Source organism: Hemiscyllium ocellatum, chromosome 3 (genome assembly GCF_020745735.1).
Source record: "Hemiscyllium ocellatum isolate sHemOce1 chromosome 3, sHemOce1.pat.X.cur, whole genome shotgun sequence".
NCBI classification, from domain to species: Eukaryota; Metazoa; Chordata; class Chondrichthyes; order Orectolobiformes; family Hemiscylliidae; genus Hemiscyllium; species Hemiscyllium ocellatum.
Window position 1 is genome coordinate 70,123,339 of NC_083403.1, and position 26,955 is coordinate 70,150,293.

Here is a 26,955-nt window from a genome sequence, read left to right on the forward strand (position 1 = left end):
TCTCATGTAGATTTATAGAACTGCATAGTAGAGATACAAACCCTTTGGTCCAATTTGTCCATGCTGATCAGATCTCCTGTATAAATCTAGTCCCGTTTTTCAACATTTCGCCCATATCCCTCTAAACATATCCTGTTTATATATCTATCCAGATGAGTTTTAAATGCTGTAATTGTACCAACCTCCACCACTTCTTCTAGCTGCTCATTCCAGACAGACAACACAACACCCTCTGTGTGGAAAAGTTGCCCCTCAGGTCTCTTTTATATCTTTCCCTTCTCACCTTAAACCTATGCCCACTAATCTTGGACTCCTCCCCCAGCCAAGGGAAAAGACCTTACTTATTTACCTTATCCATGCCCACAATTTTATAAACCTTGATAAATTCACTCCTCAGCCTCCAATGTTCCAGGGAAAAATAGCCTCAGGCTATTCAGCCTCTTCCTATAGCTCAAACCCACCAACATCCTCGCATATCGTTTCTGAATCCTTTCAAGTTTCACAACATCTTTCCTATAGGAGGGAGATCAGAATTGCACGCAATACTCCAAATGTGGCTGAACTAATATCCTATACAGGCACAACGTGGCCTCCCAAATTCTCTGTCCAATAAAAGCAAGCATACCAAATGCCTTCTTCACTATCCCATCCAAATGCGACTCCACTTTTAAAGAACTATGAACTTACACTCTTAAGGTCTATTTGATCAGCAACACTCCTGAGCACCTTACTATTAAGTGTGCAAGTCCTGCTCTGCTTTGCCTTTACAAAATGCAGCACCTCATAATAATTTAAACTCCTTGCCCATCTGAGGTAACCTTCTTCGTTGTCCACTACACAATGTGGTCACAGGTCTCCAGTCCAAAAAGCAACCCTCCATCACCACCGTCTGTCTTCTACCTTTGAGCCAGTTCTGTATCCAAGTAGCTAACTTATTGCTGGATTTTTAAAATTTCTTCATTTTTCTAACTTTTCCCCCTAAGAATGTGTATTTAAGAACCTGTACCTAGGTAATTAAGATGTCAGTGTAAGTGGTGACTTATAAACATTTCACTTTACACGTGAGTATACAAGACAATAACGCTAATTCTAATTCTCGAATCACAAGTTTAAATGGTTTTGAACAAACCAATAAAATTTTTATTATATAAAGTTAGAAAAAAACATAAACACAACTTATATTCTAACAATGAATTAGACAATTACAGAAATACAGAAGAGGCCATTCAGCTCACTTGTTCTAACCATTGTGGATTAATACCAACCTCCTGCCTTTCCCCCATAACCCTGCACATTGTTTCTGTTTAAATACCCATCTTTTTTAGATTAGATTACTTACAGTGTGGAAACAGGCCCTTCGGCCCAACAAGTCCACACCGACCCGCCCTCTTGAACCTGCCTCCCTCACATTTCCAGAGTACATTCTACAACTTCTTGCTGTGTGAAAGAATTCTTCTCCAGCTGGCATTTGCCTCATTTGCAAAACACTTTCAATTTGTGTCCTCTAGTTCTCAATAGTTTTACAAACATGAGCAGTAAGTTTGGGATCTCAAACTTGCCCCTTATGATTTTGAAAACTTTCATTAGATTGCCTATCCTCCTCTCCAAGAAAACAGTCTCAACTATTTCATTCTATCTACATTACCATCCCTGGGAAAAGTTCTGATGAACCTTTTCTGCACTTGCTCCAATGTGTACACCTCCTTAAAATGTCACAAAGAACTACAATCATATCCCAGTTGAGGTTAAACTAGTGTTCTTTACAAATTCAGAGTAACCTCCCGGCTTTTTCCTCTATACCAGTATTAATGAAGTCCAACAATGTTATTCACTACATAAGACCATAAGGTAAAGGTAGGTCATTCAATACATCCAGTCTGCTCTGTCATTTCATAAAATTATAGATGATCTGATAATTCTCAACTCCAAAATCCTGTCTATTACCCACAACCCTCGATTCTCTGACTGATTAAAAATATGTTGACCTCAGCCTTGAATAGGCTGACAAACCCAGCCTCTGAAAATACAATAAGCTAGAAAGTCACCATCTTCTAAGAGGTTGAGAAGTTGGGACCTTCATGAACATGTGTTGTTCGTATTACTCTGCATTGAAAAGCAGCCATCCAGCCAACTGAGCTAAATCAACCCCAATATTTTTCTTTCTTGACTACACTCCTTAAAATCCACTTCTTTCACCAAGTTTTTGTACATTTTTCTTTAATATAACCTTTGATCTGGAATCCATTTTTTCTATCGTAAATCACTAGGCAGCACCCAAGAATTCTTTTCTACATTAAAAGCTTTGTATAAACCCAGTTGTTACTTACAATTATGCATGTATCATATTTATAATTATATATACTATATAGCAATATCTAACTCCCCTAATATTTCTCTCTTCAGAGTTTTAACTGCATTTGCTTACAAGTTTATCCTGTAACAATATAAAACCACAATAAAATATTTCTTCATCAATTTTATTTTTTATAGAATGTGTCCAGTAAGGAATGTACAAACCATCTTCGAGAATTGTGATCACAGAGTATGTATAAACTGATATCAGACATTCTCAAATCACACACAGAATGCCAACAGCAACTGCCAAAGAATTTCAACTGTGTTTTGAGTCAGACTCAAGATGATTAATGATCTTAAATCCCTGTCAACCAGCCATATTTTCATTGGCGGGATTTTATCTGCACAGCAAATGTCAGAAGAAAAAAAAAGTAAACATTTTAAACATTCTGCCACAATGGCTGAAAATTGTACAATAATTAAAATACCAATTCTTTAGATAATGCATCTATCCCCGCACATTTTATATTCATCATTTTAGAAAACGTACATAAAAATATTGTTTTATTTTTGTTGAAGTAGACACAAACAATTTACAACATTAGAGACCTATGTATAAAGGGAATGTTTTAATTTGCAGAAGAAATACACAAAAATATCAAGTGTAGAAAATAAATCATAAAATACAGAAGAGTTGAAATTGATTCACATATTGAATACCTGACTCATTTCAGAAGATCTATGTCAAGTGCAATATTTGTCTTTTGGATCTATTCCACGCCTTCAATTTGGAATTTCAATACATTACTATCATTTCTTACAGCATATTTGATTTCCTTATCTTCAGATCTCAAAGAAATTATTACAAATCAAAAAAGATAATGTTCTATCTACCTAGCGCAATGATATTCATCAGCGCCATATAAAATAGAAAGAATGTACTAGAGCAGTAATGCTAAGTTCTCAATTCATAGCATTGAATGAAAAAGAAACAGAAGTGACCTCACAAAGAAAGTCTCTTTTCATATATATATATATATATATATATATATATTATATATAATGTGGCTTAAGAATAAACTCAAGGAAAAGAAAATGTTTCTTGTAAATAAATCTCTGGATATTCAATTAATTATGGCTTTTTTGCAACATGGCAAAAATCGCAGCTCAAAGCAAACATCTCCTCACAGAGGTGGTTAAGATTGTTGCAGTCCATTTCCTGCAGCCTCATATTAATTTTATGGCAGCATGCATGTTGCATATTACAATTTATTTTGCCTTCTTCTATAGCACGCACATTTGAATTAAAATAATGAATAATTAGATGTACACTATCCCAAGGTCCAAAACATTTGCGCTACTCTGTTTTATTCTCAACAGCTTGGCTATCTTTGCGAATAATTGGCAATGGATGAGCTTCACTATTGAAGATCCAGTGTTCCAGTGGAAGGAGGTCATCGTCAGAGAACATCAAATAAAGATACCTGAAGGGAATCAACAAGAAAGGTAATACAAGAATAAAATTATTGTACTGAATATATATGATTCCGCGAGCATGGGAATACAGATAAAATTGATTCGCAGCAGTTACACACAGGCTCAATGTTATTACAATTATTAAGCAATGCTGTTAAGTTTTGGGGCCATGTCTTTAGTTTAAGATGAAATGAGAAGGGTGATGTGATCTATGCTTACCGTAAGCCTGGGTGGTTTGATTGTTGGAAATTATGGGAGACTCAGATTACTTTACTGCGAAGAAAGTGTACGTTGTTTACACTTGGAGACAATGGCAGCAGTCGGTGTGGTGACAGAAGATAAACCACAGCATAGATTTTCAAAATTTTCAGCGCTCAATATGCAACCTGCCATTTTTACAGACATGGGAATGGGGATGGCTTAGTTCCCACATGTACTTTTCATGGAGGCAGCTGCCCATAAGGAACCAGCAACTTCTTCCTGGATGCTGCCTGACCTGCTGTGCTTTAACCAGCAACACATTTTCAGCTGTGATCTCCAGCATCTGCAGACCTCACTTTTTACTTGAGGTTTTAGAAGCCTGGGTGTCTTAAATACTAAGTGTACAGATTTGACCTGGTAGTGGCAGGTCTGAACTTGTGGATTCAATTCAATCCACAGAGTCCCCTTTTGAAGCAATAAAGTGCGTTCATTTAAAATTGGGGTCACATTCCTAAAAATCATGAAAAAGTGAGGAGATGTTAAGTGAAGATGTAATGCCCACAGGAATCAATGTTAGAACTGGAGTTAGATTCCATCAAACCTTCCTGAGCAGAGAGGAAAAAAAACATTAAACCTGTACTCTCTATATTAAAATACAATAGTTCCTGTATTTTACATTGCTAAATTGGTAAGTTAAATAGCTGATAAATTAAAACAAATGCAAGAATGTCAACCAAGTATGTAATATTCTACAATGCTGTTAGGTAACCAGGCCATTTAATGGCAGAGGCTGATGTCGGAAGCTGAAGACTACCTGCAATAACTAATGTCTACCACTGGATGGAGTCCAGAACCTCAGTTTGAATTCAAACTCAGGAGAAGCAAGGACCTTGGAGAACAGCCAACAGTGATGGGAAGACCAAGCCTGGACCCTAAAGGTAAAAATAGGGCTCAATTGTGAATGTGTGTGTGTGTGTGTGTGTGTGTGTGTGTGTGTGTGCGCGCGCGCAGATGAGAGGAGGCTGGGATATGCAGGAGACAAAGTTGGGTGGAGCAACTAGGAACCATGTCCAAGGGGGGAGGCAAGGCCACATGCTCAGAACAGCATGAATTGTGTAAACACTGAATTTCAATAGTGATAAATGCTGACAAAGCTTGCAAATGAATCTAAAATGAAAATGGTGATGCAAAATTTTAAAAAATCTGTCACTGATAAAATGACAATATTAAGTAACGCAACATTAAACGAGGACTGTACCCTTTTCAAGATCATCCTGGGACACTTTTGGGGAAGATCGTGCGCCCTTTGGGGCTCTTTGAGATTGCTAAGGATTTGCATGAATGTGTATAAAATTACCCAACCTCTCAGAATTGTGAAGGTGATTGGAACGGTCAAGAAAAACTGCCAAAGGGAGTGGTCAAGGTATTTAGGTAGTAGTTTTTAAATCTTGAAAATGTAGGAACATTGTTTAAAAAAAAGTTTGCTAGCTCCTTCACTTTGTTGGTAGATTTAAACCTGATGGTTTCCATTGCTAGATTACAGATACATAACAGGTTTCAGTCATTAACATGGTAAGGTGCTTGCTACTGAATGATTTGACTGACAGTTCTAAGTGGTAAAAGATTCTTTGAAGCAAGACTATGAATTCCAATGTTTTTGTTACAAAGGATTGTGCACTTGAATGAAATGTTTGTTGTTACAAGGCATTATGAAGTTGAAGGGATATAAATGCAGGAAATAGGTTTTTATGAGTCATTTTTCTTTTAATACAGTGGCATTTGCAATGGGCACTGATATTTCATTTCTGTATAGGTCCTTTGGAATGTCTGTGGTTGATACTGTGAGAGTTGACATGGTAGATCTAGGACAAAGATGATGGCTGGAGGATATGGGTGGGTACAAGTTGGCACTAAGTTGTTATAGGGCTTAAGAGGGCCATAGGCTCACATGAATGATGTGATGAGCCATGGGGTTGCATTCATGGCATGGGGTGACATAAGCTAAGCATGGATAGACCAAGGGAATACTGTGGAGGCATGAGGAGATTTGTTCTTTAATATTTTATTCTTTTTCTTTTCACAATTAAATACAGAGCTGGTACATGGAGACAGAACTTTTGCTTAGCAACATCAGCCCTTGACCTGGGTTCATCCTGATTCCCAAGGAACCCTGTAAATTTGGGATTAAAATCACAACTGGGAAACATCCTGGCAATATGCTCCCAAGCTGAAAAATGTGTTACTGGAAAAGCGCAGCAGGTCAGGCAGCATCCAAGGATCAGGAGAATCGATGTTTCGGGCATAAGCCCTTGTTCAAGAATGAGGAAGGTGTGCCAAGCAGGCTAAGATAAAAGGTAGGGAGGAGGGACTTGGGGGAGGGGCATTGGGAATGCGATAGGTGGAAGGAGGTTAAGGTGAGGGTGATAGGCCGGAGTGGGGTTGGGGTCGGAGGGGTCGGGAAGATGATTGCAGGTCAAGAAGGCGGTGCTGAGTCCAAGGGTTGGGACTGATATAAGGTGGAGGGAGGGGAAATGAGGAAGCTGGAGAAATCTGCATTCATCCCTTGTGGTTGGAGGGTTCCTAGGCGGAAGATGAGGTGATCTTCCTCCAGGCATCGTGTTGCCATGGTCTGGCGATAGAGGAGGCCAAGGACCTGCATGTCCTTGATGGAGTGGGAAGGAGAGTTAAAGTGTTCAGCCACAGGTGATTGGGTTGGTTAGTGCGGGTGTCCCAGAGGCATTCTCTGAAACGTTCCTCAAGTAGGCGGCCTGTCTCCCCAATGTAGAGGAGGCCACATCGGGTGCAGCGGACGCAGGAAATGATGTGTGTGGAGGTGCAGGTGAATTTGTGACGGATATGGAAGGATCCCTTGGGGCCTCGGAGGGAAGTGAGGGGGGAGGTGTAGGCGCAAGTTTTGCATTTCTTGCGGTTGCATGGGAAGGTGCTGGGAGTGGAGATTGGGTTGGTGGGGGGTGTAGACCTGACGAGGGAGTCGCGGAGGGAAATATGTCCTTGGTGGTGGGGTCTGTTTGGAGGTGGTGGAAATGATGAAGGATGATACAATGTATATTTCCCTCCCCTCCCCTATCAGCGTTCCGGAAAGACCACTCCCTCCGCGACTCCCTCGTCAGGTCCACACCTCCACCAACCCAACTTCCACTCCCGGCACCTTCCCCTGCAATCGCAAGAAATGCAAAACTTGCGCCCACGCCTCCCCTCTCATTTCCCTCCAAGGCCCCAAGGGATCCTTCCATATCCGTCACAAATTCACCTGCACCTCCACACACATCATTTCCTGCATCCGCTGCACCCGATGTGGCCTCCTCTATATTGGGGAGACAGGCTGCCTACTTGCGGAATGTTTCAGAGAACACCTCTGGGACACCCGCACCAACCAACCCAACCGCCCCGTGGCTGAACACTTTAACTCCCCCTCCCACTCCGCCAAGGACATGCAGGTCATTGGCCTCCTCCATCGCCAGACCATGGCAACACCACGGCTGGAGGAAGAGCGCCTCATCTTCTGCTTAGGAACCCTCCAACCAAAAGGGATGAATGCAGATTTCTCCAGCTTCCTCATTTCCCTTGCCCCCACCTTATCTCAGTCCCAACCCTCAGACTTAGCACCACTGTTGACCTGCAATCTTCTTCCTGACCTCTCCACCCCCACCCCCTCTCCGGCCTATCACTCTCACCTTAACCTCCTTCCACCTATCGCATTCCCAATGCCCCTCCCCCAAGTCCCTCCTCCCTACCTTTTATCTTAGTCTGCTTGGCACACCTTCCTCATTCCTGAAGAAGGGCTTATGCCCAAAATGTCAATTTTCCTGCTCCTTGGATGTTGCCTGACCTGCTGCTTTTGCAGCAACACATATTCAGCTCTGATCTCCAACATCTGCAGTCCTCACTTTCTCCAAATATGCTCCCAACCCAAGAATGAAAATCGAAGCCTGCAAGTCTTAGAGGCCCACTTGAATGTTGAAAATATCAATTTGTAAACAGTTGCGCTTTAAACCGTCCAGTTTCTTCCAAGTTGAGAGAGAACGGAGGTCTGAAGAACAGCTTATCGGCATTTCTACCTGGAGACAAGGCTCATGTGATTTATGTTGCAATGAGGACAAGCTTTAAGAAGTTATGGTTCACCGTGCAGGAAGGCAGCTGAGAGTTTGTGCTCAGACTGAAAGGCCAAAATTTATGACTAGACTAGAAAATTCACCTAGATAAAGCATGATTGGTTTATGTGGTTGGCCCAGCTTACACAGATTAAAATCATTGTAGCATTACTGTAAGGATTACTGTAGCATCCTTATTGTATGCACCTGCAATTTCCAGTTTAATGCCACCCCTCTTTCACCATTATGGTTTAGTGACCTATTGAAAGCTCTCTCAAATATTTTCTGCCTCTTGATGCTTCTTAGATTCATGCAAACTGATTGCACATCCAGATTCCCTGCACCCATATTCTTTCTTATTATTTAACTGATTTCATCTTTCACTGACAACACTGCGTCCTTCCTGACAAATTATATTCTTGCATGTTCAGTTTCCATACTCAAACATTACACCCATGACAACTACTTGTGCTGTTAATTTCTCCACCTTATTGCAAATGCTCCAAGCATTGAGATACAATGCCTTTAGACTTATCTTTTTGACATTTTCCACATTTTGTTTCATAACCCAGCCATCTTTACTGTCAACCCTCACTGCCTCAGCTTTCCACTTGCACCACGTTCACTTCCATCTTTGCTTCCCTCACTCTCATTTCCCTAAGGCTGCAGTCTCTCTACCACTAAAGTTTAAACCATCTCCCATAGCATTTGTGAACACTCCTGCAAGGATATAGGTTCCTGTTCTGCTGTGGTGCAACCTGTCCAGTTTATAAATATCCTGTCTCCCCTACAATTGGTCCCAATACGTCAAGAATCTAAAGCCCTTTCTCTTACATCATCCCTCCCGCCACACTTTCATTTGATTAATACTTCTATTCCCGACTTTACTCGCACCTGAGACTGGGACTATTTCTGAGATGACTACACTTTTGAGGTCTAGCGTTAACTAACTGCAAGCTTTTGATTAACCAGCACCTGTGAGATCAATAGTGCGCCGATTGATCAAATATTCTGGATAACCAAGAGGTCCACATAACCGCAGTAAACCCTGATGAAGCAAAGCTTCGAGGCATCAATATCCTTTTAAAAAAAAATGATGTTAAACACTTCAACACACCACCTAAAATCAATATAAAAACATTCAGTAACAAATTGAAATGCAATGCGGGGGTATACACATCACGGTCATATTTTATTTACTGCATAAATACTCTGATATTGTGGTAGATCGCAGTATTTATGATAGATCATTTTTGCTGGTTTATTTAAGGTGCCGGTTAAAACAAAGTTGACTATACTTCCTCGCTCCCTATATTCTGCCTGAGGGATCTCATCTCTCTTTTAACTCATGTCATCGGCACTTACATTGACCACAACTTGTGGTTGTTCTCCCTCTTCCTTCAGAATATCCTGTTGCTGCTCAGTGACGTCCTTGGAAACCTGGAGGCAACATATGATCCAACATATCCCCAACACTATTGCTATAGTGCTCATTTTCCACCCCCACTGTGTAACTTAGCCACTCCTAGTGCCACAAACTTGGCTTTTGCTATGTTCCCTTGAGAAGCCACCTCCCTAAGTTGTATCCAACACAGAAAATCGATGAGAGAGAGAGAAATGGCTCCAGAGGACTGCTGTGTCACCTGCCTGAAGCTTTTACTCTCGTGATCACGCACTCCCTTTCTGCCTGTGCACGCGGTATGGCCACCGCACTATCCATGAGGAACTCGGCTCGGCGCATATTCCAAAACGACAAGTGGATGCTCCAGCTCAGAAATGTGGATCCCCAATAACTGCAGCTAGGTACAAACATTAAGTATCTTGCTAAGATACTCAGCATTAAAACCCATGTAACAGCGAGAAGCTGCTACAATTGTATGATAGAAACACACAAAACATGACAGAGAGTTACTGATGGACCATTCTAGTACTTTTTTAAAATTAAAAATGGCATGCTAAATCACAGCTACTGCCAAACAGCCTCCCTTTCTCACTGAAAAATGAAGTCACATGCCTTAAGGTTTTAATTATTGCTAGAGGTTCTAAAAACTACTCCGTTTTAGTTTTTAAATATTCTTCATATTTTATCTCTTTCTCATTCTAGCCCCCACACATATAAATAACTTTGCATTAAATTTACTATTTATAACTGATACTTCCTGGTTGAGAATCAGTAACTGTTCTTTAATTTGACTGGTTGGGGTAACAGTGCATTGATGCTGTTCATGTATCATCCGGTATACTACATTGAGAACTGCAACAAAATGGATCACTAGGGGCAGCACAGTGGTTCAGTGGTTAGCACGGCTGCCTCAGAGCACCAGGTTCGATTCCAGCCTCAGGTGACTGTCTGTGTGGAGTTTGCACATTCTCAGTGTGTCTGCGTGGGTTTCCTCCCTCATTCCAAAGATGTGCAGGCCAGGTGAATTGGCCATGTTAAATTGCCCATAGTGTTAGGTGCATTAGTCAGACGGAAATGGGTCTGGGTGGGTTACTCTTTGGAGGGTCGGTGTGGACTTGTTGGGCCATAGGGCCTGTATCCACACTGTAGGGAATCTAATCACAGCTGGTTCCAGGGCAAATATCTGTCAAGACTATGGGCAATATGTAATGAATAATGTTTGCTATTCTAATATTTGACCCATGATCTAATTTTGCCTAAGTCTAAGAAAGATCTTAGCGTCCCATTTGGAGTTGCAATCAAAACAAAAATTCAATTCAGGACACCACAGATAACTACCACTGCAATTTTGTATTCATGTTCCAAATTTTGTTGGTTTTATATGCAGTTTTTAAAAATGTCTATTTACTTTATACAATACCTGCACAAAGGTCCATTAAAAATTTGCATACCATATTTAACTTTTCCTCATTTTCTGTATTCATTGGGGCAAGTGAAAAGATAATATCATCTCAATCTGCACTAGACTAGTAATCCAGAGACCCAGGTAGTGCCCTGGAATTAAAAGTTTAATAATAACGATTGTCAATTGTTGTAAAAATTAATCTAATTCGTGATTGCCCTTTCGGTGCCACTTCAGACCCATAGCAGCACATTTGACTTTTAACTACCATCTAAACTGGCTGAGCATGCTTCTTAATTGTGTCAAACTGGTGAAAAGCCTCAAAACAGCAATTAAACAAACAATGGAAAACAAAGCCCTGTTGATTCAGCAAAGTCTTCATTACTAACATCTGGGGGTTTTATCACAGAGTAGTGAAGCAACACCTTGACATAGCCATAGTCATACTCATGGAATTGTACTGAAAAGTACCCTAACTATTGTTGTTGCAAGTTCGTTATCTAAGTTTCAGGATATCTCTGCAAGTCTTCCTCAGGGTATTGTCTTCTGTCTAATCAACTTAATTACTTTCTCAGTGACCTCCCCTCCCTCATACAATTAAAATTGGGGATGTTCACTGAAGATTGTTCAATGTTCAGCATTATTCACGACTCCTCAGATACTGAAGCAATCCACGTTCAAATGCAACAAGACCTGGGTAATATCCAGGCTAGTACTGACAAATGGCAAGTAACATTTACATTATTATGCATAACATATTACATATTTTATTTATATAACAATATATACATCATATAATATTCACAAATACCAAGCAATGATCATCTCCAACAAGAGATAATCTAATCATCACCTCTTGATATTAAATGGCATTGCCATTTCTGAACCCTCCCACAATCAACACCCTGCCATGGGAGAGGTGGGGGGGGGGGGGGAGGGGGGGCAGTGGGGGAGCGGTTACCATCGACCACAACTGTAACTGGACTCACCATAAATACAAAGGCAAAATCCTGAAACTCTCTGGGTAACAGCATTGTGGGTCTACTAGACCAAATGGTCTGCATTAGTTCAAGATGCCAGCTCACTTTCCCCTTCTCAGGAAATTAGTGGTGGGCAAGAAATACAGCCAGGGCAATGAAAGTCTCTCAAAAATTGATAGAATAGACATCTTTGGCCCTCTTGTTAATTAATAAATAATATGAAAAAGCAAGCTATAATCAGGTTGAGGATGGTGAATAATCTCTGGATAATAAAATTCTCTACGAAACTAACAATGTAATTAAATACTCAATCACTATTAATTGACTGTCATTATGTTCAAGAAGGTACGACATTTGCGAGTGGCCATTTGAGAATTTAACCAGATACATAAATGCAAAAGAATTCTATGTTGCGTACAAATGCACTTTTAACTGAGTTTGATTGTCGTTAGATTACTAATCAGAAAATACAGAAAGAGGTTTCCTGCTTTTACATTCATAATTAGGCTAGAATAATTACCTTACATTTTAGCCATTAATAACTTGCATAACCTTTGCCCAAATTTGCTTGACATCGAAATGCAATTGTCATGTGATTCAGGACTGGAGACCATTTCTTCATTGATTCCATTGAGTCCACACCGACCCCTTGAAAAGCATCCCACCCAGACCCAGACCCACCCCATTCCTGCAATCCTGCATTTCCCACGGCTGATCCATCTAGCCTGCAGATCCCTGGATACTGTGGGCAATTTAGCTTGGCCAATCCACCTAACCTGCGCATCTGTGGGAGGAAACCAGAGCACCAAGAGTAAACCCATGCAGACATGGAAAGAATGTCTGAGGCAGGAATCGAATGGGTCCCTGGAGCGGTGGGGTGGCAGCACTGACCACAGAGCCACTGTGCTGCCTGCCCAATATTGCTCTTTTCAAAACACTGTAAACCCTCTTACTCATGTAAAGCTTTATAATGATACCAATGCACATACATCTATCAGTACTATAAATGGTATTTACAGACAGTTTATACGTAATTCTATTAATCGGTTTTCTCCTTCTTTAGTACTTACTTTAGAGTTTCTGCCAGAAAGAAACTCTGCTGCACATCATCATGAGTTGGTTGGCTGGAATAAACATCTCGAATCCCAGAATATCCAGCGGCTACTCTGCAAGTTTTCTCCAATGCCTGATTTACAAAGAATACAATTTAATTGCTGATTTCTTGCAAAATTGAATTATGACAATCAAACAAGAACAACAACATATTGGATGCAATGTTGTTTCCAGTTTCAGGATTCTCTAATATTCTGAAAACTCCCAGCAAACACCCACACTTTTCATGTTAACATTTATTTACATATAGAATTTCCCGAAGCAAAATTAATTTTATTTATTGTTTGGAATCAAACTGATGGAAACTTAAGGTGAATACCATCAATATATTTAAAAGGCAGCTAAAGGCATGATGATATGTAAATACTGTCAATTTTTAAATTGTGGACTTAAATAAGAAAAGAACGGCTTCAAAAATAAAGGACTTTTAAAGGATTGCTGTACCCTTTAAAATTGAATAACCTGCTTGTCAAAAAAAAAGGGGGTGGCACGGTGGTTAGCGCTGTTGCCTCACAGTGCCAGAGATCCGGGTTCAATTCCTGCCTCAGGCAACTGTCCGTGTGGAGTTTGCACATTCTCCCCGTGTCTGCGTGGGTTTCCTCCGGGTGCTCCAGTATCCTCCCACAGTCCAAAAAAAAATGTGCAGGTTAGGTGAATTGGCCATGCTAAATTGCCCGTAGTGTTAGGGGTAAATGTGTGAGAATGGGTCTGTGTGGACCTGTTGAGCTGAAGGGCCTGTTTCCACACTGTAATCTAAAGTAATCTAATTCAGTCTAACACTCATTGTGCTAAATAAAACAATCAAAGAACTGTGGATGTTGGAAATCAAAAACAAAAACAGGAATTGATGAAAGAAACTCAGATTTGGCAGCATCTGTGGAGAGAAAGCAGAGGTAATGCTTCAGGTCCAGCAACCCTTCTTTAGAACTGATTATGGCTAGGAAAAGGTTAGTATAGATGCAAAAGATGGAGAGCCCAGAGAAAAGAAAAGCAGTTAAGCAGACAAAGGAATGGGCAAATGTCAGTCTGCAAGAATCAATGGCTGCTAATGAGGACCGTTAGTAGCTGACAATGGGTAGGTTATGGTAGCTGCCCATGTGATTGTAAGATCTAGTGTCCGGAGGTTGGGGTAAGAACATCAGAGAAGGTGCTCAGGCCCGAAAATTATTGAATTAGTTATTGAGTAGTGAAGGTCGCTGGATCCCCAAGTGGAAAATTAGATGCTGTTCTTCCAGCTTGTACTGGAGCAATGTAGCAAGTTTGAGAAGAGATGTTGACCAGGAGCATAGCAGTATGTTGAAGTGGTAGGCATCACGAAGCCCAGGGCCATTTTTTGCTGACAGAACACAGGTGTTCTGCAAATGGGTTACCCAGCCTACGTTGAGCACAGTTCAGGTAAATCGATGCTTCACCTGGAAGGCTGTCTAGGACAGTGAGAAGAGAGAAAGTAAATGGGCAGGTATTACACCTTTTGTGATGGCACGGGAAGGTGCTGTGGGGTGTGGAGAGGTGTTGGGAATGAAGAAGTAGTAGACTATGGTGTCCTGGAGGGAATAGTCCTTGTGGAAGGCTGACAAGGCGGGGGAGGGGTGGGTGGGGGAGGCATATGCATCAGGTTATGGCATTCTGCTGGAGATGGCAGAAATGGTAGCTTTATAATCCTTTTGATGAGAATGTTGGTGGGTTGGGGAATCTATCATTGTTGTGGGAGGGAAGTGAGGTTGAAGGCAGAAGTGCACAGATGAGTTGACATGGCTGACATTTTATGGCAGTTTTGGAGTTTCCAGTTTGCGAGCTCCAGCCACCTCCTATTCACCATGGACATGGAATCCCTTTCTGGGAGTTTTTCCAGCAATTTCTGTTTTGTTACTTATTCTAAATACTGCTAATACAGCTGTTTGTCATACAGTGCATTTGGCCTGCAGATCGTCCGAAGAGCATCCCACTCAAATCTGCCCTCCCACCCTATCCCTGTAACCCCACATTTAGCATGGCCAATCCACCTAACCTGCACATCTTTGGACTGTTGGAGAAAACTGGAGCACCTGATGGAAACTCATGCAGACACAGGAGGACATGTAAACTCCACACAGCCAGACAGTCACCCAAAGCTGGATGCGAACCCAGGTCCCTAGTGCTGTTGAGGCAACAGTGTCAACATGCTATCCTTTTGGAATCCTGGTTTGCAGATTACCTGAAGCCAAGTGATATGTACTAATGTTGTTTTGGCTTGCAGCAAGTAACTGATTGGTTTGTAGATGAGTGACCAATTTCTAGTTAACAAAGACTTTCTGACTGCCAACTATATGATTGGCTCCCAGGTATCTGAACAGCCTGGAAGTGTGAATATTTCCATGAAGAATTGGAATTTCACAAAGGCCGGAGCTGTCTCTTTCCTCTGCAATAGAAAAGTATCTCAAAACTGAAAGTAGACAGTTTATTTGTCCTTTCCATTTGTTGTAAGCTGTGACTTTTAGTTAATAAGTCAATGACCTTTATCAATGGGAACCAGTCACCCTATAGCTCCTGCAAACAGGTCAAAATATCAGGAGAAGGAAGATTAAGAAGCAGCGTTCTGCTTACCATAAGAATGACAACAGCAAACCACATGGATAGGAACAAGAGAACCGCCTTCCCAGTCTCTCCCTCTACCCATAACACCCTTTCTTTTTACTTGTCTGTCGCTGTCAGTACAAGTGCATATGGAGGGAATTCATATGGGGACTAGGGTTTTAAATAGTAGACATCTGTTAATGGTTCAAAATTGTCAATATGTAGTTAGAATCGATTTTAAAAAAAATCTTTCTTATTAAGTACAGAAAATGTCCTATCTGTCAACCTTAGCGTGAAAGATAGGTAAACAGAAGAATGCTATGTACTTCCAAAACCTTGAAGTTTTGTGACTACCTAAGGTGTAGCGGGCTAGATTTTCAGTCACCTACTCCAGTGAGATGTAACAGTCGAAACGAATATAAAGAATATGTTGAGGACATTAGACAGGGTGGTGAAAGGAGTTATTGAGTTATATTGCACATTTTCTGTGCCATAAATACTTTGTAAAGCTTCTTTTTAATTAAGCCAGTGCATTAAAAAATTCATCTAAGGCAAAATTTATGCAAGACTTCTTTCTTATTAATATTGTTCCATCAAAATCTAGCACTTCCATACTTTGTGAACACATAAATAACACTCATTTTAAAGGTAAAAATGATTATTAGAGAACAAAAATGTGGGCTTAAATATAGTTCTTTCCAGGGATTGAAGACCGCTAAGATCGATCTCTGTCAACTCAGATTGACAATCTCATTGAAATTCGTTAGTGATTGCAATTGCTGGAAATCAAAAGAATTAAACTTGTGGAATAGGTTCTGTCCTGTATTTAGTGACTCAATGTGTAATAATGGGACAGAAAGCTTGACTCAGTATCCAGCCTGTTAGCAGTAAACATCTGCACTGGCATCAAAAATTAGAAATATCATCCAACTAAAACAACACTTTCCTTCTCCTGAATAAGCTTTTAAATAAAAAATCCCCCCAAAGCTGAATTAATAGTATGTGCAAATATATCTCTCGAAAGATTTGAGAAACATTTTATGAGTCGGCATGAAAAGGACTTTCCCCAAACAGAACTGAGAATACACAGAATAGGTCAGACTAGGGGATGGAGGAAGCTGTGGCCTCTCAGTAGGAGCCTCTACATGTACTTGATCATAACACTCCTTCCTGGAGCTCAGTAAGGAACAATTTGCAGGATGTCGATACTTTAGTAAGGACATTCTCAACCTATTTCAGCCATGGCTACAACCAAAGAGCAAAGCAAATACAGCTGTAAATGTGACTGTGACTACTACTGTTCATGCATCTTGTTCCTTCCAAGCTGCAGCATTAACATTTGCAACATCTCCACAATCTGACATCTACTGTTGCTGATAGCTATTCATTCTATCTTGCCAGGGGAGGAAGTGAAGCAATCAGGCAGCCTTATGCAGGATTGGACACTTCTCCATTGTGCAGGGAGTGACTAACTGGAAGCATATATTTCTTTGTGGACACCTTATTCCAACTGTGCCATCAAAACAGAATTCCACTCCCTCCACACGCAGCTAGGTTGTGACCATTCAACGCATCATTCCTAGTATCCTGTCTAAAGTCATGATAGCATCATTCTTTTGACAGTCTGCTATGCTAGCTGTATTTCAATCACTCTGACAAATCAAAAGAGGGCAAGAAGAATATTCCATGGCACCTTGGTTAACATCTCTGATGCATAATCCAGAGTCGAAAGATGATGATGATGGAAAAACACAGGAGGTCAGGCAGCATCGGATGAGCAGGTGAGTCAACATTTCGGGCATAAGCCCTTCATTCGGAATGCATAATCCATGCAAGTAACATCAAGACCAATAGTAAGAGCTTCTTTCAATATATAAATAGGAAGACAGAAGCCAAAGTTAACATAGGCCCCTGAGATAATGAGGCTGGGGAAACAATAAGGAGCCAGGAAACAGCAGAGAAGTTGAATAAATACTTTGCATCGGCTTTCAAAGAAGATAGACATAGCATTCCAAAAATGCTAATTAATCAAGGAGGAAAGGAAATAAATACAATCACTGCTACTGGAGAAAAAGTACAAGGGAAACTAATGGACATCCAGACCAATAGATTCCCCTGGACCTCACTAGATGCATTCTAGGATATTAAAACAAGTAGCTCCAAAGATAATGGATGCACTGGTTGTAATCTTCCAAGAATTCTTAGATTCTGCAAAAATCCTACAGGATTGGAATCTGTTGATGTAACGGTGAGTCAAAAAAAAGATTGCTATAGGCCAGTTAGCTTAACGTCAGTTATTGGGAAAAATACTGGAGTATTATAAAGGATGTATTAGCAAAACACTTAGAAATACATAATACATCCAAGCAGAGTCAGTATGGCTTCATGAAAGTGAAATCATACCTGAAAGATTTATTAAAATTCTTTGCAGCAGTAACAAGCAGGAGAGATAAAGGGGAATCAGTGAATGTAACATATTTGGATTTCCAAAAGACAATCAATAAACTGCCACTTTAGACTACTTTATAAGGTAAAAGCCCATAATGTTGGAGGTAATACATTAGCAGTGATAGAGGATAAGCTAACTAATAGAAGATGGAGGGTTGGGACAATGGAGACATTTTCAGGGTGGCAATCTATAACTGGTGCAGTGCCACAGGATTCAATGCTGTGGCTACAATTATTTCTAACATATATTAATGACTTGAAAGATGAAATTGAATGTACTCATGCTAGCAGATGACACAAAAGTAGGTGGGAAGGCAAGTGCTGAGGTTGACACTGAGATATATTGACAAGATCAGAGAGTGGGCAAAAGCTTGGCAGATGGAATACAATGTGGGGAAATGGGAGATCATATACTTTGGCAGGAAGAATAGAGGAGCTTAATAATATTTAAATGCATAAAGATTGTAGAAAGTTACCGCATAAAGTGATTTGGGAGTCCTCATTCATAAATCATAAAAATCTAGCATATAGATTTAACAGGTAATAGGGAAGGCAAATGGAATATTGACCTTTTTTCAAAGGAAATGGAGCATAAACATTGGAAGGTCTTGCTAAAAATATACCAGAAACTAGTTAGATCATTCCTGGAATACTGTGAACTCTTTTGGTCCCCTTATCAAAAGAAAGCTATATGGGCATTGGCGGCAGTCTGGAAAAAAGTTCACTAGGTTGCTCCTGGGTCTTGTGAGGAGAGATTGAATAGGTTGGGCCTGAAGCTATTCCTCTAAAATTCAATAAGAGACAACTCAAGTGGAACACAATATATTCTTCGGGTACTTGACAGGGTAGATATGGAAAAGTTGTTTCCCCTTGTGGGAAAGTGGACCAGACAGCATTATCTCGGAGTAAGGGATCGCACGTTCAAGACACAGAAGAGGAGTAATATCTTCTCTGAGGGTCATGAATATGTCAAATTCTTTATTACAGAGGGCTGTAGAAGCTGGGTCATTCAATATATTCAAGGCTAAGACAGACAGATTTTTAATCTGTGAGGGAATCAAGGATTATGGGGAAAAGGCAGGAAAGTGGAGTTGAGGATCATCATGTCACCCATGATGTCACTGAATGATTGAGCAGACTCACTGGGTTAAATGGCCTCCACCTGCTCCACTGTTTTTATAATGGCCAGAAACCTGCAGCACACTTAGAAAGAAAGCAATGTTGCCACAGAATGTGACAGAACAGACTGTGATACAATATTTCTGCCACCTGCACAGTTATGAAAGAGTTTTGTAAAAGTCAGGAATTCATGGTAGTCTGCTGCATGTTGTACAGTCACACGACTAAGAAAGACACAGAATTTATCTGTGGTTAGATTACAAACTGTTGAAGAGCAGGAAGAGGAGGGATTAACATACGTAGCATATTTCCAGCTGGGCTGTCAGTGTAGAACTCTTCAGACTGGTACGTAGACAAATGTAACTCCCTAAACATTTAACCTTCCATCATGGGCCTACACATTGTGCCTATTAATTTTGCAGTATGGCCAGACATATACACATTTCAAACCAAATGTAGAAATGTAATTAAGTACATTGCATCCAAAAATTAACTAATAACCTGTAATTGCCCTTAGCATCTGTCTTCCATGTACCTTTTCCCATCTTAGTCCTTCTATCCATTGTTAATTCACTCGCTGCAGCATGGCTTGTGGACAATTACAGACTTTCTGTAGCAGAGATTGCTGATGGTATTGGAGAATAATCTGGAGCATCTCTAGCCAGAAGGCCTGGCTGAGGATTGCAACATCACAGCAACAAAAAAAAATCTGTGCTGGCTGTCAAGGGCAGAGTGGGACAGGCAGAAAGGATGAGCAAAAGAGAGAGAGAGAGAGAGAGAGAGATAGAGAGACATCCTCAGATTGATGCTTCATGAGCCAATGCCACTTCCCTGGGTAAATCTAATTATCTGTTGGGGGACCAATGACTGTTGAACTGGTGTGACACCCTTGAAGCCCCTGGCAGCAATCTGCATTTGCATGACTGAAATTGACCTTGAAGGATCACAGTCTCATCTCTTACTGCAGCATAGATTTCCTAACAGATTTCCTAATGCACTAAATGTTTCGCTGCACAAATTCTTTGATAGATTGCCTTAAAGTGCTCATTTATTTTATTATTTGTTTGAGGGCTGTGGTGTTGCTGGCTGGGCAGCACTTATTGTCCATCCCTAACTGCCATTCAAACTGAGTGACTGGTGAAGTCCACAGGGACAATTAAGCACCAACCGCATTGCTGTGTGTCTTGAGTTTAATGTAGTACAGACCAGGTAAGGAGAGCAGATTTCCAATCTTGAAGGACCTTAATGAACCATAGAAGTTTTAATGACAATGGCTAAATGATTGACATTAGGATTTTCATTCTTTGAATTCAGATTTACTCCATGCCGTGATAGGAATTATACTCATGTCCCCGAAGCATTAGCTCTAGTGTCTGGGCTATTAACCTGGTGACATTACTATTACAACTTTGCCTCCACTCGATTAAATGAAGTCACTGCAGCAGAACCTGCTGTACCCTCCACCAAGACGGTCCCTGCGCTATCCTTAACTTGGCTGCAGTCACCATGATGCAGATGACTGCAGATGCTGGAAACCAGATTCTGGATCAGTGATTCTGGATTAGGAGCCCTCGGATGCTGCCTGAACTGCTGTGCTCTTCTAGCATCACTAATCCAGAATGCAGTCACCATGAGCAAAATCCATTTCTCTGCCATCTAATAAATTATGTACAGTATCAGTATCTGAGTCAACCATTACAAGAATGAAATCAAATAATAGCGTGTTTTTTGTCATCACCTTCTTCTGCGCCAGATTGGATTGCAACTCTTTGTGACTGAGGAGGAAATGGAGACATATCTAATATTATTGTGCGGGATGGTGTAGGAATGAGGCACATTTTTAAAACATCAGTAGCATGTTAATCAAGAGGGTGCGTGCGATGAGAGTGAAATGGGATGTGGGGGTGGGGGAAGGCATGGAGGAATATTAGCTATCACTTTAGATGTTAGAGCCTCACCCATGGCCATCTCAAAATGGCCAGTACCATCTCTTTCAAGGCAAATTAAGATCTTGGTCTTTGAGTTAGCTCCTGTTGCAACCAGTTGTGCTCTACTATGTATTAGATTCATCTAGTTCATATTTATATTTTAGTGTTATTATTTAGATTTGGGAAGATTAATGTTGTAAGCAAAAATAATTTAATATATTGGGAGTCTAAAATTCCCAGAATAGTCAAATAATGGCAGTTCAAAGGCTGTATGTAGTCAGAGTTCAGAGGGTACAAGCCTTCATTTAATTGGGGAACATCAGACAGCAAATTCTGACAATAAAACTGTACTCACTTATTAGAAATTTAAATTATTTAAAAGGATTCTAAAATCAAAACATTTGATTTGACAGCCAGAGTTAATCAATCTAAAATTTTAGCAGATGTGTAAATAAACAACTGTTGCTTTAGAGACAAGTAATTCAAGGTGGAACCCAGATTGAAATTCTGGAAACAGTTTTGGTGGGATTTTTCGAGAAGGTTTTTGGAGTTGGAGCAGTGAGTCCACAAGTTGGTGGGTGGAAGCTTCAAGTTCAGAGGCACAAAAAGAGTCTACTAAGAGCTGAAAAGCAGCTGCAGACCAGAAACAAAAGAACTGTCAGAAACAAAGACCACCGCTGAAGTGAAGGGAATAAGCAAGATCCAGTGAAATCCTTCTTAAGCTGAGCATCTACAATCATAAGGTTCTGAGGAACAGCAAAGAGTCATTCAGCTGGTGGATAGTGAAAAGGTCTGAAGAAAGCTGAAAACTCAGAAGATAGCTGAAGCACTGAGAAGAATTAAAGTCAATTCCTAAGAGCTGTGACACTTTGGTTTGGTCCCAGGAAGTGAAAGAATTTCAACAACCTGATGAGTAGTCAAAGACCTTCTGGGAAAGAAAGGTTCAAAGGCCAAAGCAGGAGAATTTTAGTATACTTGATCTTAGGTAAATGCTTAGATTTGACAATGGAATGCATAATTAAACATAACTAAGTATACTTTACACTAAAATTCTCCCATTTTGGTCTTTGAACCTTTCTTTTCCAGAAGGCCTTGGACTATTTATCAGGCTGTTGAAAATTCATTTTGTATCATTCTCTTTGTTTCTTTCATAGTAAAATTTATTTGTCTAAACCATGGGATAGTTAAGCAAAATTTCTTTCCGTTCATCTCTAGATTCTCAAATTTTTCTTTAAACGTTAATGGTCTCTATGGATATCATAACATGTGTGTAGCGAGAGAGATGAAAGTGCATCAGTGAATGTAGCATAACTGGTTTGATTGATGTACTTTTATTATGAATAGCTAGCTACATGTGCAACCTGAGAAGAGCATATGTGAGGCTTGCAACAGTATTAAACCCATAAGAGTATATGTGAAGCATGTGAATAATTGATTGTTTGAGTTATTATTGTTAAAGATTGAAGGTGGATTAGTGCTGAGCGGCTTTAGCAGTGGCTCACACGACTAATACAGATAGCGACAGGAAATAGCATTTATAGAACTTGATCATTTGTGATAGATCACCAAACTTCTTCTATCATTGCAACCAGGTCCTCAGGCCTGACAGCTGGCACTGACCTCCAGCATTATCTGCTCCCAAAGTCTTTTGACTGTGTGGTGGCGTTCTGGGTTCTTACAGGTAAAGAGCAACTGTCCTTCTTTCAACATCTCCCACCTGATCTCGAAGTGAAACATTCAAAAGCACAGGAGCACTCACAGCTATAAAGCACCTGCCCTCTAGGAGATGCAGAGTAGAGGCTAGTCACTCTGCTGATGTGTCCAGGCAATGAACCATGTGGTTAGTGCTAGTTGTATACAGAGATCATTCAAATGAGCAGGTAGTACACAGTAATACCTGCATTGCGATCTATGAATTGTGATGTACCCACACATTAATCTATGCAACTATTTTTGAAGTTTAGCCACTAAAGTTACCCTTCTCATCATATGATGGTCAGGCCTAAGGGCCAAATGAATCATGAAAAACAAACGTATATTCTAACAGTAGTTACCATGCACGATCATGGAAACATAATGTTTGCAAATAGTAAAGGTACATTGGTCAAATACATGCTGTTTTACTAAAGCTAGGGAGAAAAATACATACCTGTACAGCTTCCCAACCCCACTGCCTGTACTTGGGATCATGGGTTAGCCTCCACATGTACATGTGTGTCTCAAGGACTTCAGGTCGCAGGATGTAATATTTCTCATTTTGTCTTGTTGCAATAGCTTCAACACCTCCATCAAATCTGAATGCTTCAGGACCTAATTTAGTGGCTGTAAATTTAAGAGTAGGTCAAAATAATTTAACCATGTAATAAATAATATGTACATTACAGTTATAACATAAGTAAAAATTTTGGAACAAAATTAATGTTATCAAAAATTTAAATGACTAATTTTCAAAATTGTTCCCCTTTGAAATGTGGTTCATTTATTAAATTAGTACAAGAAAAAAACAGCTCGAGTATAAAGACAGGAAAACACAAATTTCAGTGATTAGAAACAACTGATTAAATTATGAAGTGAAGAATCTCAAAATACTGAAATTATATTTTAAAGCAATAGGGGCAGGGAGAGAATTTATAAAAGAGAATGCTGAAATAAGCTGGCGAAGGTTTGAGTTTTTTTGTGATCTTGATTTTGTTTGCAGTTTTCAAACTGCTGATAAGATAGGAGGATTACATGGTGAGGTGCCAAGGATGATAGCGTCTGTCTTCTTAAAGTTTGATGGGAATAAATTGCAGTTCATCCAGGACTGAATGTTAGATAAACAGGTTGACAACAGAGAGAGAGATGACAAGAAATTGGCAGTGGTCATGGAGAGCCGGTAGTAATCTGTCTCACTGAAATCACAGTAAAGACATCAGTAATAAATTAGACCCCTTGTTTAGCAGTAATTAGCCTTAACTGCATGGCTGATTGTTTTACAGCACTCTGTATTGCATAAGGAGAATGATTCCACCCTCTCATTTACACATCTAACTTAGACAAGTCCTTTGAACCATATAATTTGCTTGACATTAATTTTGAGTTAATATTATTTCAATAGCATTTTTAAAGTTATTTTTCCTATGAATCCAGACCCAAATGATCTCCTAATATTATGTATCCAAGAGTTTACACTTTACTTCTGCATCTACTTTAATTCTGCCATCTGCCTTAAGTTTTTACACTTCATAAAAGCACAGCAAGAGGGCATAAAGTGCTGTGTTCAACATCCTTGTTACCATCTGCTGAAGAATATTAGAGAGTTATTCAGGAAATATGTGTGAGTAGAAGAATGGAATAGTGTAAAGGTTGGCTCCCAATAACTTCAATGTCCTTCGGGAAGAAGGCAAAAATAAAACCAAGAGTCCTGCTCCTCGTTACTAGGGAACTTAAACATCAAGACAAATGGATTAGGCAGTCACAGCTGTTTCCATGTTGTATATTTTACATATTATGATGCTCCTCCCTGAAAGTGTGCTGCTGTGGATGATAGGCGACAGCAGGATCTGAAGAAACTGCAATGTTGCCTGCGGTTGAATTAGCTACTGTTATGCCAGGGAATGGATCATCAGTGAAAAATGGACACTTGGAGAAGTTGGCCAACCCCTATGCAATTACAGTCAGCAAAGAATCAACATCATGGGGAACGGGAGAAAACAGTTGAGAGTAAAGACATTAACAGGTGACATGTACCTGAACGGTCATAAGACTCGTGGCAAGTCCGTGCAATCTCAGCAGCTAGTTCCATGTGATGGCTGCGAATTTCTTCAGGTGCACCATCTGCACCTAGTGCAAACATTCCTCCTGCAAAACACGTCAGATGGCCCATTTTGTGCTCCAGTAATCCACCTTTCCATTCAGCAATATATTTAAGGCCTCCATTGGATTTTCTAATCAAATGCGTTTCAATTGCCTGTGAGAATAAAAATATCACTATTAAATGTTTTCTGGGTTAAATACATTGTCGTAGCATAGGCTGTCTGACCATAAGCAAACTTCTAGTATTCATATAGCTCCTCCATGTTAAGACATACAACTATTGACAATTTTGTCAGTTATCAATACTTTGGTCACTTCAATTTACAGTTATTTTTTTTCCATTAGAGATGCTCAGATCACTAAATATGAATCATTTATGGTTTTCCAAAATCACTTAGCTTTATAATCTAAACAGGAGCTAGAATTAAATAAGAATAATTTACCAGCCTTCCTTTCTCCCCAGTGTGTTTCCAAGGGCAGTTTGACATTACTGCAACACAACATTTGTCACTGGGCTATTTTCAACCAGTTATGTGTTATCAATATCAAAGGGTTCAAACACCAACAAGCTGAAGTTAAAAAGTTCCTTCCTGCATTCAAACTTAGCGCTAAAAGAAAATCAGGAATGTGCCTGAATTCTTGAAGACAATTGCTGTGTGTCTTTGAATAAGCAAAAAAAAAAGCAATCAATTTTAGTTCAATTGAATACATTTATTTACATAATACTTCACACATCCCCAGTACATGCCATAGTGCTTTACAGCCAGTGGAATATTTCTGAGACATATTTACTGTTGTAATATAGGAAAACTCACAGCAAGGTTCCACAAACAGCAACAAGGTTAATAGCTAGATAATCCCATTAATATTGTCAAGGGTATAGTCAGGTCATCAGGTGAATACCTCTACTTTTCTTTGAATCTGATTTTCACATCTAGCTGTGAGGACAGATGTCCCACTTTTACATCACACCAGAAATACAGCATCAGCCACAGACCAGAATTCTCTCAGCACTACACTGAAGAGTCAGTCTGGATTGTCTTCAAATCTTTCAGCTGACACTTAAAACCTCAACTTTATATCCAGAGCTGAGCATGCTACCACTGAGTCAAATTGACTGTTTAAAAATGCAATTTAAGAAACTGGATTTCCAATGTTACAACAGCATTAAATTCATCATTGGCTATACTGATTCTACAATTCAATTATATTGTAAAATGGAACAAATAATTTATTCGGCAAACACTTTACTCAGGATGTGAGACACTGGAGTTCATGAAATATAGTTCATTTTTCATCGATAATTTGTAATGAGTGCATCTAACGTAAGTGAAATTGCTTGTAGTTACTTTGTTTTAATAAGCTAGAAAGCAGTCAGGCTACATATATATTGCTGCTATAAATGGGTGAATGGAAGCAAGATGATTGCTTCCAGTCAGATGGCATTTGTTTAAACTGGAGCCAAATTAAATTCACACGATAAACGAAGGACCCTTTAATTAAATGGTAAACTAAGACGGTCAACTTTCAATATATGCAGGAACATTCACATCCTATTTTTATGCAATGCTTGAAGGAGCCAAATACGTCTTTTCAGATTTTGACATTTGCTAGAATAACATTCCTGGTTTCAGAGTAAGAAACGTGATCTAAAAATTATGTAGAACTTTGGCAAAGATGCAAGTGACAATCCCATAGGTCCTACTGTGGGGACATGCTTCAAGAAAACATCATGCAAAGGCTCTGTTTGTTTAGCTGTGTTTGTCACCCTGAGGTCCACATTGCATCCTCATAGAATCCAATCATGGAAAGAATGGGAATAGAAATATTTATAAACTTGTTTATCCTAAAATGTGAGTGTTCCACGCAATATCATTTGATGTATTGAAGACAGATTATTGTATTATTCTGTAACAGGCAAACAAAGAAAATAAATACATTTCTTTCCTAAAAGCAGCAGTTCAATTTAACTACGTCAAACTTTAAAAAATGATTATCTATTTAATTTGTAATTTATAACTTGTCAAATATAAGCATTAAATGCTTCACATTTTCTGCATCACTTTTTTTTCAGGAAACCATATGTTCACTTGTATTACCAAGAGAATAGATGGAAGATTAAAATGCCCTG

The 26,955-nt window shown here is 39.8% G+C and overlaps 1 protein-coding gene across 1 annotated transcript in view; it reads right to left on the minus strand.

Moving 5' to 3' along the window:
- Window positions 1–1,117: 1,117 nt before the first annotated feature.
- man1a1 (mannosidase, alpha, class 1A, member 1) overlaps window positions 1,118–26,955 on the minus strand; it is a 468,823-nt gene continuing 442,985 nt past the window's right edge. The window contains exons 9-12 of the mRNA XM_060850868.1: window positions 24,759–24,978; window positions 23,179–23,351; window positions 12,939–13,054; window positions 1,118–3,779 (exon numbers count right to left, since the gene is read on the minus strand). Of these exons, the coding sequence (XP_060706851.1) occupies window positions 3,653–3,779; window positions 12,939–13,054; window positions 23,179–23,351; window positions 24,759–24,978 (636 nt within the window). The 3' untranslated portion in view covers window positions 1,118–3,652. The remainder of the gene's footprint in view (window positions 3,780–12,938; window positions 13,055–23,178; window positions 23,352–24,758; window positions 24,979–26,955) is intronic.